The sequence below is a fragment of the Salmo salar genome, chromosome ssa27, assembly GCF_905237065.1.
Source record: "Salmo salar chromosome ssa27, Ssal_v3.1, whole genome shotgun sequence".
NCBI lineage: Eukaryota > Metazoa > Chordata > Actinopteri > Salmoniformes > Salmonidae > Salmo > Salmo salar.
The window spans coordinates 36,842,445-36,855,585 of NC_059468.1; the positions used below are offsets into that span (position 1 = coordinate 36,842,445).

Consider the following 13,141-nt stretch of genomic DNA (forward strand, 5'->3'; position numbering starts at 1 on the left):
ACTTTTAACAAGGCACACCTGTTAATTGAAATGCATTCCAGGTGACTACCTCATGAAGCTGGTTGAGAGAATGCCAAGCGTGTGCAAAGCTGTCATCAAAGCAAAGGCTACTTTGAAGAATCTCAAATATTAAACATATATGGAGTTGTTTAACACTTTTTTGGTTACTACATGATTCCATATGTGTTATTTCATAGTTTTGATGTTTTCACTATTATTCTACAATGTAGAAAATAGTAAAAATAAAGAAAAACCCTTGAATTAGTAGGTGTGACCAAACTTTTGACTGGTAATATATATATATATATATATATATATATATGTCTATATATATATATATATATATATATATGTCTATATTTCTTGAGCTTTCTTATATCTCCTAGATATAGGACAGACACTTCAAAACCTTGTTCCTTACAATTCTTTTTTTTTTACTGTCTTTTCTGCCATTTATGAATGTGTTATTGAATGCGTTACTATGAGCTATAGTAGTAAATGCTATTGACCTTCTGATTTTGTCTCAGTATTCTAAAAGCATTCTTGGCAAATAAACAAGGTAGAATTACAACACTCCCCATGCCAAATAATTTTCCTTTTTGACAGTTTAAATTAGCCTACAAATTGCCAGATCCTTATTGCCATGTACTGTACTGTACCTAGAGTACAAGGTTCAGATTTGCACTAAACAATTTCATGTCAGAAAAATAATGTAGAAAATCTGGCTTATGTTTAGCCTCATATACATTATCTACTGGTATCCTTTTAAATTGAGAACATATAGCTATCTCATCAATATGCAAATGATGTGAGAGTTTAGGACATAGAATTAATCAAAATATAATTTCAAAATTGACAGATAATCTAACTTGTTTGTAAATATTAGACACCTTAATAAGTAGGTGAACAACGGGTGATTAAAAAAACTCCATACCAGAAGTGGCCAACCTTGCTCCCTGATCTACTGGGTGAGCAGACTTCTATTCCAGCCCAACAATAATACACATTATTATCACCTCATTAGGTTTGATACGTTGAATCAGTTGTGTTAATGCTGATCTGGAACAGAAGTCTGCACACCCAACATACCTCCAGGAGAAGGATTGGTCTGCACACCCAACATACCTCCAGGAGAAGGATTGGTCTGCACACCCAACATACCTCCAGGAGAAGGATTGGTCTGCACACCCAACATACCTCCAGGAGAAGGATTGGTCTGCACACCCAACATACCTCCAGGAGAAGGATTGGTCTGCACACCCAACATACCTCCAGGAGAAGGATTGGTCTGCACACCCAACATACCTCCAGGAGAAGGATTGGTCTGCACACCCAACATACCTCCAGGAGAAGGATTGGCCTGCTACAGTTGTAATATAAGTTTGCAGCCTAAATTGTGTATGACTTTTAACTGTATTGTTGTAAACAACAATTGCTAACATAAGTACATCCAAGAATGTGCCAGCAGTCTCTTGGGACATTCACTGGGACCTCTTCATCTGCAGACAGGTTTTTCACAGTTACCCATATCTGAGGACAGACATCACAAAGAAACAGGCATCATCATATTACAACTAGACAGCCCTGGCTAATATCGCTCTGTCTGTCTTCATAGTTTTCCCCTCTAGGGACTAAAACGGGAGAATATTTTCATAATGTCCTCCCACAACCTGCCCTATCTAACTAGTACACCTACTCCCTTTTCTGACAGCTGCATAAAACCCTTTCACCCTCTTCAATTGCTGTTATCTACAAATGCATTTGGTGCATGAGTTTTTCATTTACAGTGATAAATAGGCCTACATCAAGATAACAAGCTAATATGAAGTCAACCAGCTGATGATATTTCACTTAGCTATAGTATGTAAAGTTGGCAAGCTATTTAGCCGACACACAGTGGCCTGGTGTAGCTAGCCAGCTAGCTAATATCTTTTCTTTTACATTTTCTAAATGTATTTACTTACTTACTTGAATAGGTTCACGCCTACACCCACGCCCACACAGCGGCCAATATTTTGGAGCGAAGAGAAGAGTTGTCAAGCGGAGGCACCACTTCTAGTCGGAACGTCCGGTTACCGATATGAGGGACTGACACAGATTATTTTACCCCTGGTAATCTGTCTGCTTTCGAAGCACTTTGTATTTACATAAAGTTCTGGATAGGCTGTTCTGCACACAAGGATGAAATCCATTGAAAAGGACAGTGTGGTCAGATATCCAAGTGAAAGTTTGCGTTGTCATCCCTTTGAGATGGAGACTCGACTGACAGAAGAATTTCTACTCTATAACGGAGCAGCCTTTTGGATTTAGTCTGCAGCAGCTATTACGCGGCGCTGGACACCTGCACCCGACTTGGCCGAGACGGACGGCTTCTACGCTGCTGCCCTGAGAATAACAAAGCGCTCAGAAGCGCTTCTTGAAATGAATCAATAATTTCTGCACTCATGTGAACAGTTGTCAATGTTACCTCCCCACAGGCAGTCCATGTTCTGTAAATCACGGACTGCAGATAGGCGATAATGGACAACGGGTTGGTACTGCCATCGGACATCCGATGATATAGCCATACATAGGCTAGGTGAGCATATCTCTTCTGTTTGCATTGTTTGTTTGTTTGCCTTTTGGAAAAAATATGACCTGTTTGGATTTTGAAATTGTATTTATTTCTCATTGATAATTATTTAAAAATGTTATTATGGCAAATGGATTTTCATTGATTGTGTAGTTGTATGTTTGTCAGAGAGCTTGTTTTTATCGGCTTTTAAAAAAATCTTGTTAAAGTGCGCACTGACACATTGTAGCCTGCCCTAGAATATCATTGTGCATGGAAATCGACTATTTATTTCCTTAGCGCACTGCAGTAGGCTACAACAATGTGTTGAATTGATTCAACAATTATAGCTGCGCGGATATTCTATTTGGGTCAGTCTGGTGACTTTTGTGGAGACTGGCGCATGAGGAACGGTCCTCACACTAGGGAATTGTCTGGACTAGCTCTGGTCCCGGGCGTCCAGGCTGTTCGTAGAGGATAGTAGAAGAACGCGCACTAACGCCCTGGACCAGAGATACAGTGCCTTCAGAAAGTATTCAAACCCCTTTACTTTTTCAACATTTTGCTGTCTGAATTTAACATTTTTGTCACTTGTTTTTATCACCTACACCCCATAATGTCAAAGTGAATTGTTTTTTGAAATTTTTACAAATGAATGTCTTGCGTCAATAAGTATTCAACTCCTTTGTTATGGCAAGCCGAAATAAATTCAGGAGTAAAAATGTGCTTAACAAGTCACATAATAAGATGCATGGACTCACTTTGTGTGCAATAATAGTGTTCAACATGATTTTTGAATGACTACCTCATTCATCTCTGTACCCCACAAATGTTATTTCAATTTTTTATATTTAACCTTTATTTAACTAGGAAAGTCAGTTAAGAACAAATTCTTATTTACAATGACGGCCTACTATTTATTACCATATCTTAGTGCTAGCTTGTCAGACTTTTTTTGTTGTTAAGTGTCATATTCTTCCTTGGACATATGAACAGATTTGAATAACATTTCATGTTGCTAAAATGCTGTCAGACCATAACCCGGGTGACGCTGGGCCAATTGTGCAACGCCCTATGGGACTCCCAATCATGGCCGGTTGTGATACAGCGTGGAATCAAACCAGGGTCTGTAGTGATGTCTCTAGCACTGAGATGCAGTGTCTTAGACCGCTGTTCCACTCAGGTCTGTAGTGACTCCTCTAGCTCTGTGATGCAGTGTCTTAGACCGCTGTTCCACTCAGGTCTGTAGTGACTCCTCTAGTTCTGTGATGCAGTGTCTTAGACCGCTGTTCCACTCAGGTCTGTAGTGACTCCTCTAGCACTGAGATGCAGTGTCTTAGACCGCTGTTCCACTCAGGTCTGTAGTGACTCCTCTAGCTCTGAGATGCAGTGTCTTAGACCGCTGTTCCACTCAGGTCTGTAGTGACTCCTCTAGCTCTGTGATGCAGTGTCTTAGACCGCTGTTCCACTCAGGTCTGTAGTGACTCCTCTAGCTCTGTGATGCAGTGCCTTAGACCGCTGTTCCACTCAGGTCTGTAGTGACTCCTCTAGCTCTGTGATGCAGTGTCTTAGACCGCTGTTCCACTCAGGTCTGTAGTGACTCCTCTAGCTCTGAGATGCAGTGTCTTAGACCGCTGTTCCACTCAGGTCTGTAGTGACTCCTCTAGCTCTGCGATGCAGTGTCTTAGACCGCTGTTCCACTCAGGTCTGTAGTGACTCCTCTAGCTCTGCGATGCAGTGTCTTAGACCGCTGTTCCACTCAGGTCTGTAGTGACTCCTCTAGCTCTGAGATGCAGTGTCTTAGACCGCTGTTCCACTCAGGTCTGTAGTGACTCCTCTAGTTCTGTGATGCAGTGTCTTAGACCGCTGTTCCACTCAGGTCTGTAGTGACTCCTCTAGCTCTGTGATGCAGTGTCTTAGACCGCTGTTCCACTCAGGTCTGTAGTGACTCCTCTAGCTCTGCGATGCAGTGTCTTAGACCGCTGTGCCACTCAGGTCTGTAGTGACTCCTCTAGCTCTGTGATGCAGTGCCTTAGACCGCTGTTCCACTCAGGTCTGTAGTGACTCCTCTAGCTCTGAGATGCAGTGTCTTAGACCGCTGTTCCACTCAGGTCTGTAGTGACTCCTCTAGCTCTGTGATGCAGTGTCTTAGACCGCTGTTCCACTCAGGTCTGTAGTGACTCCTCTAGCTCTGAGATGCAGTGTCTTAGACCACTGTTCCACTCAGGTCTGTAGTGACTCCTCTAGCACTGAGATGCAGTGTCTTAGACCGCTGTTCCACTCAGGTCTGTAGTGACTCCTCTAGCTCTGTGATGCAGTGTCTTAGACCGCTGTTCCACTCAGGTCTGTAGTGACTCCTCTAGCTCTGTGATGCAGTGTCTTAGACCGCTGTTCCACTCAGGTCTGTAGTGACTCCTCTAGCACTGAGATGCAGTGTCTTAGACCGCTGTTCCACTCAGGTCTGTAGTGACTCCTCTAGCTCTGCGATGCAGTGTCTTAGACCGCTGTTCCACTCAGGTCTGTAGTGACTCCTCTAGCTCTGCGATGCAGTGTCTTAGACCGCTGTTGCACTCAGGTCTGTAGTGACTCCTCTAGCTCTGAGATGCAGTGTCTTAGACCGCTGTTCCACTCAGGCCTGTAGTGACTCCTCTAGCCCTGAGATGCAGTGTCTTAGACCGCTGTTCCACTCAGGTCTGTAGTGACTCCTCTAGTTCTGTGATGCAGTGTCTTAGACCGCTGTTCCACTCAGGTCTGTAGTGACTCCTCTAGCTCTGTGATGCAGTGTCTTAGACCGCTGTTCCACTCAGGTCTGTAGTGACTCCTCTAGCTCTGCGATGCAGTGTCTTAGACCGCTGTTCCACTCAGGTCTGTAGTGACTCCTCTAGCTCTGTGATGCAGTGTCTTAGACCGCTGTTCCACTCAGGTCTGTAGTGACTCCTCTAGCACTGAGATGCAGTGTCTTAGACCGCTGTTCCACTCAGGTCTGTAGTGACTCCTCTAGCACTGAGATGCAGTGTCTTAGACCGCTGTTCCACTCAGGTCTGTAGTGACTCCTCTAGCACTGAGATGCAGTGTCTTAGACCGCTGTTCCACTCAGGTCTGTAGTGACTCCTCTAGCACTGAGATGCAGTGCCTTAGACCACTGCACCACTCAGGAGCCATACAATTATCTGTACAGTCCCTCAGTCAAGCAGTGAATTCCAAACCACAGGGAGGGAGGTTTTCCAATGCCTCTCAAAGAAACCGCTCAGGGAATTCACCATGAGGCCAGTGGCGACTATAAAGTGAAACTGACAGCGTTTTAGCAACATGAAATGTTATTAAAATCTGTTCATATGTCCAAGGAAGAATATGACACTTAACAAACAAAAAAAGTCTGACAAGCTAGCACTAAGATATCGTAATGTTTGGGAATGATGTACAGTACGGCATTTTTTGAAATTGAATAGACACTGCAGTAAATAAAACAAAAAAACAGCTGTCTCGTCCAGGACCAGAGTCTATGCAGACCGGTGCGCCATAGCCAATCATAGCTACAGTAGGTCTTTATGCAAATAAGCCATTTGCCACACAGGCCTGCCATCATTCACTTTGAACTGGCAGTATCAACAGCGCAACTTTAGATCATTAGAATTAACGCATTTGCCAAAAAGACACAAAAATGCACCTGAATGGATTTCTGCAAATATGTAAATACTATGGGAGTCCTCTTACATTTGGGAACTTAACAGTCCTATTGATCAAACAACCGTGAAAAGGTAGGCTATCGCTCCCTATTTTATGCACATCAACAACAGCAAGATCAACAACTAATGCCAGAGTGAGATAAGCTCAAATCTAACGACAAAACATTAGACAAACCCTCTTAAACTTTTTCAGCTAGTTGGCCATCAGAATTGCTCTGATAAACGATGGGGTATAGTAGCCTGCTTGTCCTTCTGTAGCCTGCCTGTCAATGCATGCTTTGCCCAACCCACCCAACTGAATGGGAACTTGACAACTGAATGGGAACTTGCCTGTCTGCCCTCCCATTTGATTGATGTCAAATGCATTTGATTGACAACTAAGGGTGCGTTCGTAAATTGCCTCGTGCCCGAGGAGTAGGGATGATGCTCACAACAGCAGTCAAGCACCCAAGCTAATTGGCTAAAGTTGGCTAGCTTGCCATCTACTTCAGGACACAAATGAGAGAGCACCTCCCTCTGACCGTTTTACTCTCCCCAGCAGAGCTGGTTAGGCTGTTTACACGTTATCTACTTGACCGTTTTACTCTCTCCAGCAGAGCTGGTTAGGCTGTTTACATGTTATCCAGAGCGTTAGTGACTAACAATTACATTTTTTTTGCCATCGTTTACTTACACCGGTCATAGTCAGCGGATCTTGCACGTTTGTAAATGTATCAGTTATTCTACACTCTCTGGCACACTCAGATGAGAGTGATTTGACGGCTGTATTGGTCCACTAATGCAGGACCAAGAAAGGCCCAGTGCACTACTCAAAAATATTTGTATATACATATTTTTTTACTATGATTTTTCAGGGTTTGCAGCAGCACCCTCAGCACCCCTCCTTCCCGCGGCTATGATGAGGGGAAAAAGATGGTCCCTCACCAACTCCTCCAATGACATGACATCCTCCCAGCAGCTAGCTAGTAGCTAGCTAGGTAGCTAACGTTAGGCTCCGTGTTTTTAGCTTGCTAAATAAATAGCTACATAAATAGGTACGCAAGCCTATTAGCTACGTTATGACTGACTTGTGGTCATTGCCCTTGCTAGTTTGATTGTATCGACATTCCCAGTCTTAGTTACATTCGTCTGCTTTTGTCCAATATATTGAGTCATTGAAACTGAATTATCGCATCCTGAAAGGAGGCAGCAAACAATGTACCAGAGCAGCTGTGATTTATACAACCTTATAGCAATATTTTTTGGACTACCAAGAAATGTATTTGTGAATTATATTAATCATGCTGCATCCATCTATTCTGCCAACATGGAATTTTGAGTCAAATAGAATCTATTTTTAAAACTGCTTCTAACCATGTGTATGTGACCAATAACATTTGATATGATGATTTTGATTTGATAAAGTTGATTTTGTAGCATAAACTGCAAATTTGATATTTTTGACTGATATTATGGTTGTCTGTTGGTTTCATATTTGCAAAGTAGTTAAAATTCTCTCTATTCCACTGTAAAACACTCAGAGTTTAATGGCTGTGATAGGAGAAAACTGAGAATGGATCAACAACGTTGCAGTTACTCCACAATTCAAATCCAACACAACTCATCACTGAGTACAACTCTTCATATTTTAAAGCATGGTGGTGGCTGCATCATGTTATGGGTATGCTTGTCATCGGCAAGGACTAGGGAGTTCTTTATGATAACAATAAATAGAATAGAGCTAAGCGCAGGCAAAATCTTAGGAGGAACACCTGGTTCAGACACTGGTAGATAAATTCACCTTTCAGCAGAACAATAACCTAAAACACAATACCACATATACACTGGACTTGCTTACCAAGATGACTTTGAATGTTTCTGAGTGGCTAAGTTACAGTTTTGACTTAAATCGTCTTGAAAATCTATGGCAAGACTTGAAAATGGCTGTCTTGCGATGAGCCACAACCAACTTGACAGAGCATGAAGGATTTAAAAAATAATAATGTGCAAATATTTTACAATCCAGGTATGAAAGCTCTTAGATACTTACCCAGAAATACTCAAACCTGTAATCGCTTCCAAAAGTGATTCTAACATGTATTGACATAGGGGTGAGAATACTTGTAAATGACATATTTCTGTATTTTATTTTCACTTTATCATTATGGGGTATTGTGTGTGTATATGGGTGTGAGAAAAAAATCTATGTAATCCATTTTGAATTCAGGCTGTAACACAACAAAATGTGGAATAAGTCAAGGGGTATGAATACATTCCGAAGGCGCTGAATGTATTGATATGCTTGTGCAAATAGCAGTCTGGTGGGACGCAGGTGCACAGCGTTGCTTGACAGGACATTAGCGAATGTAAATGTTTGAGAGAAAAATATAAAAATGTAATATTTTAAAAGTTTAAGTAGGCTATTTGCTTTTTTATTCACAACATCATAAATGTTTGCTGTTCTTGTGTTGCAGATAATGGCAATGTCATCATGGGCATTTGACTAGTGTCAGCACCAACTGGGAAACGTTTGTCTCTAAATTCAACTAAATTTAAAGAGTTAAACAGGAGAGAACTGTGCCTCCATCTCAGCCCTGTCCAAATCCGACCTCACAAAGCCAGTATAATAGATCACTGAATCACCATGGGTGCAGTACTGTCACTGTCCCCTGCATCCAGGAAGAACAGCTACTACGACACGCGCCCCGGTTCGCTCAACCACTACCCGAGGCTGAGCAGCCGATCGCTCAACACTCAGAAAGACCACACCGGCGGCCTGAAACGAGGCCAGTCAATCTTCCTCCCGGCGCTCACCTGGAAACGCCTGGTTGCCACCACCAAGAAACGAGGGGGTTCTAAGAAATGTTCTGGGGGTCCTGGGTTGCTCGGAGACCCCCTCAACAACAACAACATTTACCAGAAGGACCCGGTGTTGCATCTCAACCAGGAGAATGTCAAGAAGTCTCTATCCTGTGCCAACCTCTCCAGCTACAACAGGCCAGCGGGACTAGGCCTGGGGATAGGCTTTGGCCAGGGGCACTGCGGCTATGAGATGGGCATTAAGCCCCAGCAGCTACCCTCCGTCAAAAAAGTGCCCCATCAAGGAATGGGCGCTTCGTCCCCCAAGCGCGTCATCATCCAGGCGTCCACTAGTGAACTCCTCCGCTGCTTGGGTGAGTTCCTGTGTGGCCGCTGCTATCGGCTGAAACACCTCTCACCGGCGGACCCAGTGCTGTGGGTGCGGGCGGTGGACCGGTCTCTACTCCTCCAGGGCTGGCAGGATCAGGCCTTCGTGACGCCAGCCAACGTCGTGTTTGTCTACATGCTGTGTCGAAATGTGGTGGATGGGGACCTGGTGTCGTCGGAGCACGAGCTTCAGGCCACTCTGCTCACCTGCCTCTACCTGTCCTACTCCTACATGGGCAATGAGATCTCCTACCCACTGAAGCCTTTCCTGGTGGAGGCTGGCAAAGAGGCGTTTTGGGACCGATGCCTTGCCATCATCGACGCCACCAGCACCAAGATGCTACGCATCAACGCCGATCCCCACTTCTTCACCCACGTGTTTGCCGAGCTTAAGAGTGAGGGGGGCTGCGGCCCACAGGACTACAGCCGAGTGCTGGACCGGTGAGAGGAGGGGTAGAGGGGTACAACCCCCCCCAATCTCCATCCCCATCCCCCCTTCTCCTATCTGCCAAACATTTCCCCCTCCTGTCCCCTACATCCAAGCATGTAACACAGGGGGGAAGGAACCTACTGGCCTATCATGACTGTCACTGACACGGTTGGATCATTCCATCAGCTGCTTGTCATGCCCCCCCCCCCCCACTATCTTATGGCAGGGGTATTCAAATCTTACCTTATGAGGTCCGGAGCCTGCTGGTTTTCTGTTCTACCTGCTAATTAATTGTACCCACCTGGTGTCCCAGCTGTAAACCAGTCCCTAATTAGAGAGGCTTCGAGGTCCAGAGTTGAGTTGCAAGGTGTTATGGTATATCACAAGACCCTACTTTATCCTCCTATCAGCCATCCATATTTCAACAGGGGGGGGGGGGAACCGTTCCCCCTAAGACACAATTAGAATTCGACGTGTCGTCAATGGGGTTGGTGTCTTATGTTGTGTTTTCAACACAAGCCCTTCTATGTTACGGAAGACTCACCTGATTTTACTTGAATGACCTTTTAGCCCGCCTGTCCTTGTTGACCCCACTCTCACCTCTTGAGTCTCAGTGAGCTGGAGGAACAGAAATAGAAATACTCTCCTGTCTCCCCTCTCACCACTCCCCTCTCCCTCTCTCCCCCCTCCCCTGTCCCCCCTCTCACTCCTCCCCTCTCTCCCCCCTCTCCTCCCTCTCCTCTCCCCCCTACAGCCAAGACTCCCTATCGGAATGTGATCGTTACATCTGTTTACATGGGTCAGTTGTTAGTGTCAGATCTAGAAGAAAATGCATCATCACAACCACATGCAGAGTCAGGGGTCAGAGGTTATACAAAGTGATTGGTTGGGTCATTAACAACCCAAGGGAATGGCATTTTATCAACAGCGTTGTTACCTAGAAGATCATGGGTATCATTACTTATAAATAGATGACTTTGATAGAACTCAACAGACTCAAATATTTCCTAAATAGTGCACTATTTTTGACCGGAGTCCATAGGTCAAAAGTAGGGCACTACATAAGGATTAGGGTTTCATTTGGAATGCCTGAAGGGTGCAGGGCCATTTGTCTCTAACACTCCAGCTATCATTTCATCTAAGGGGTCTCCTGGTGGAAGCAAAGTATGCCCTTATTTTGCGTGTGTGTGTGTGTGTGTGTGTGTGTGTGTGTGTGTGTGTGTGTGTGTGTGTGTGTGTGTGTGTGTGTGTGTGTGTGTGTGTGTGTGTTGTGCAGTGGGCGTCACTGAGGGTCATCAGCTGTTTAACCCCGTCAGTCCTTTGTTCCCTGGCTGTGCCTGTCATCAGGGCACCTGCCCGCTGCAGCTGTGGTATTAACGAGATTACCTTTCCTCCTTTTCACCTCCCTTCTTCCTCTAGCCCCACCCCCTCCATCCACCTCTGTCCCCCTCTCCTCCCTTCGTCCTCTAGCCCCACCCCTTCCATCCACCTCTGTCCCCCTCTCCTCCCTTCGTCCTCTAGCCCCACCCCTTCCATCCACCTCTGTCCCCCTCTCCTCCCTTCTTCTTCTAGCCCCACCCCTTCCATCCACCTCTTTCCGCCCTCTCCTCCCTTCTTCTTCTAGCCCCACCCCTTCCATCCACCTCTGTCCCCCTCTCCTCCCTTCTTCCTCTAGCCCCACCCCCTCCATCCACCTCTCCCCCCCCTCTCCTCCCTTCTTCCTCTAGCCCCACCCCCTCCATCTACCTCTGTCCCCTCTCCTCCCTTCTTCTTCTAGCCCCACCCCCTCCATCCACCTCTGTCCCCCCTCTCCTCCCTTCTTCTTCTAGCCCCACCCCTTCCATCCACCTCTGTCCCCCCCTCTCCTCCCTTCTTCCTCTAGCCCCACCCCTTCCATCCACCTCTTTCCCCCTCTCCTCCCTTCTTCCTCTAGCCCCACCCCTTCCATCCACCTCTGTCCCCCTCTCCTCCCTTCTTCTTCTAGCCCCACCCCTTCCATCCAATTCTGTCCCCCCTCCTCCCTTCTTCCTCTAGCCCCACCCCTTCCATCCACCTCTGTCCCCCCTCTCCTCCCTTCTTCTTCTAGTCCCACCCCCTCCATCAATCTCAGACAGACACACACAAACATACACAAGTCCTCAGCTGACATGAAGCAGCTTCTAGGGACCCTGGCAGTGTCTCAAATAGTAAATCTATAACGTTTATAGTGCATTACTTTTTATTACCAGGGCATTTAGGGTAGTAGTGCACTATATAGGGAATAGGGTCCCATTTGGAACACAACCAATAGGCTTGTTGTTTACCTCTTTACAACATGAACCCTTTCTGGTTCACACATTTTAATCTAAATCGTATGCTAATGTGTTTGTGTGTGTCAGTCAGGACGAGACCAGAAGACAGAGGGTTGCGTTTTCTCTGTCTATAAGCTGTGCACATACACATCTATTTATCTTGATGTTCCGTCTGTAGGGGTGATGGGGATTAGGTTGTATACTACACTGTCTGTAGGGGTGATGGGGATTAGGTTGTATACTATACTGTCTGTAGGGGTGATAGGGATTAGGTTGTATACTATACTGTCTGTAGGGGTGATGGGGATTAGGTTGTATACTATACTGTCTGTAGGGGTGATGGGGATTAGGTTGTATACTGTCTGTAGGGGTGATAGGGATTAGGTTGTATACTATGTCTGTAGGGGTGATGGGGATTAGGTTGTATACTATACTGTCTGTAGGGGTGATGGGGATTAGGTTGTATACTATACTGTCTGTAGGGGTGATGGGGATTAGGTTGTATACTATACGTCTGTAGGGGTGATGGGGATTAGGTTGTATACTATACTGTCTGTAGGGGTGATGGGGATTAGGTTGTATACATGTCTGTAGGGGTGATGGGGATTAGGTTGTATACTATACTGTCTGTAGGGGTGATGGGGATTAGGTTGTATACTATACTGTCTGTAGGGGTGATGGGGATTAGGTTGTATACTATGTCTGTAGGGGTGATGGGGATTAGGTTGTATACTATACTGTCTGTAGGGGTGATGGGGATTAGGTTGTATACTATACTGTCTGTAGGGGTGATGGGGATTAGGTTGTATACTACACGTCTGTAGGGGTGATGGGGATTAGGTTGTATACTCTGTCTGTAGGGGTGATGGGGATTAGGTTGTATACTATACTGTCTGTAGGGGTGATGGGGATTAGGTTGTATACTCTGTCTGTAGGGGTGATGGGGATTAGGTTGTATACTGTCTGTAGGGGTGATGGGGATTAGGTTGTATACTATACTGTCTGTAGGGGTGATGGG

The 13,141-nt window shown here is 45.3% G+C and overlaps 1 protein-coding gene across 1 annotated transcript; it reads left to right on the forward strand.

Moving 5' to 3' along the window:
* The first annotated feature begins 2,006 nt into the window (after positions 1-2,006).
* LOC106589027 (cyclin-dependent kinase 5 activator 1) lies at positions 2,007-11,302 on the forward strand. The gene is made up of 2 exons (XM_014178668.2): positions 2,007-2,578; positions 8,691-11,302. Exon 2 carries the CDS (start codon positions 8,861-8,863, stop codon positions 9,845-9,847), a length of 987 nt encoding a protein of 328 aa, XP_014034143.1. The 5' UTR covers positions 2,007-2,578; positions 8,691-8,860; the 3' UTR covers positions 9,848-11,302.
* Positions 11,303-13,141: the final 1,839 nt, after the last annotated feature.

Bases quoted from the DNA above. Each gene is read 5' to 3' on its own strand.
- LOC106589027 (XM_014178668.2), top strand. From the start codon at position 8,861: ATGGGTGCAGTACTGTCACTGTCCCCTGCATCCAGGAAGAACAGCTAC.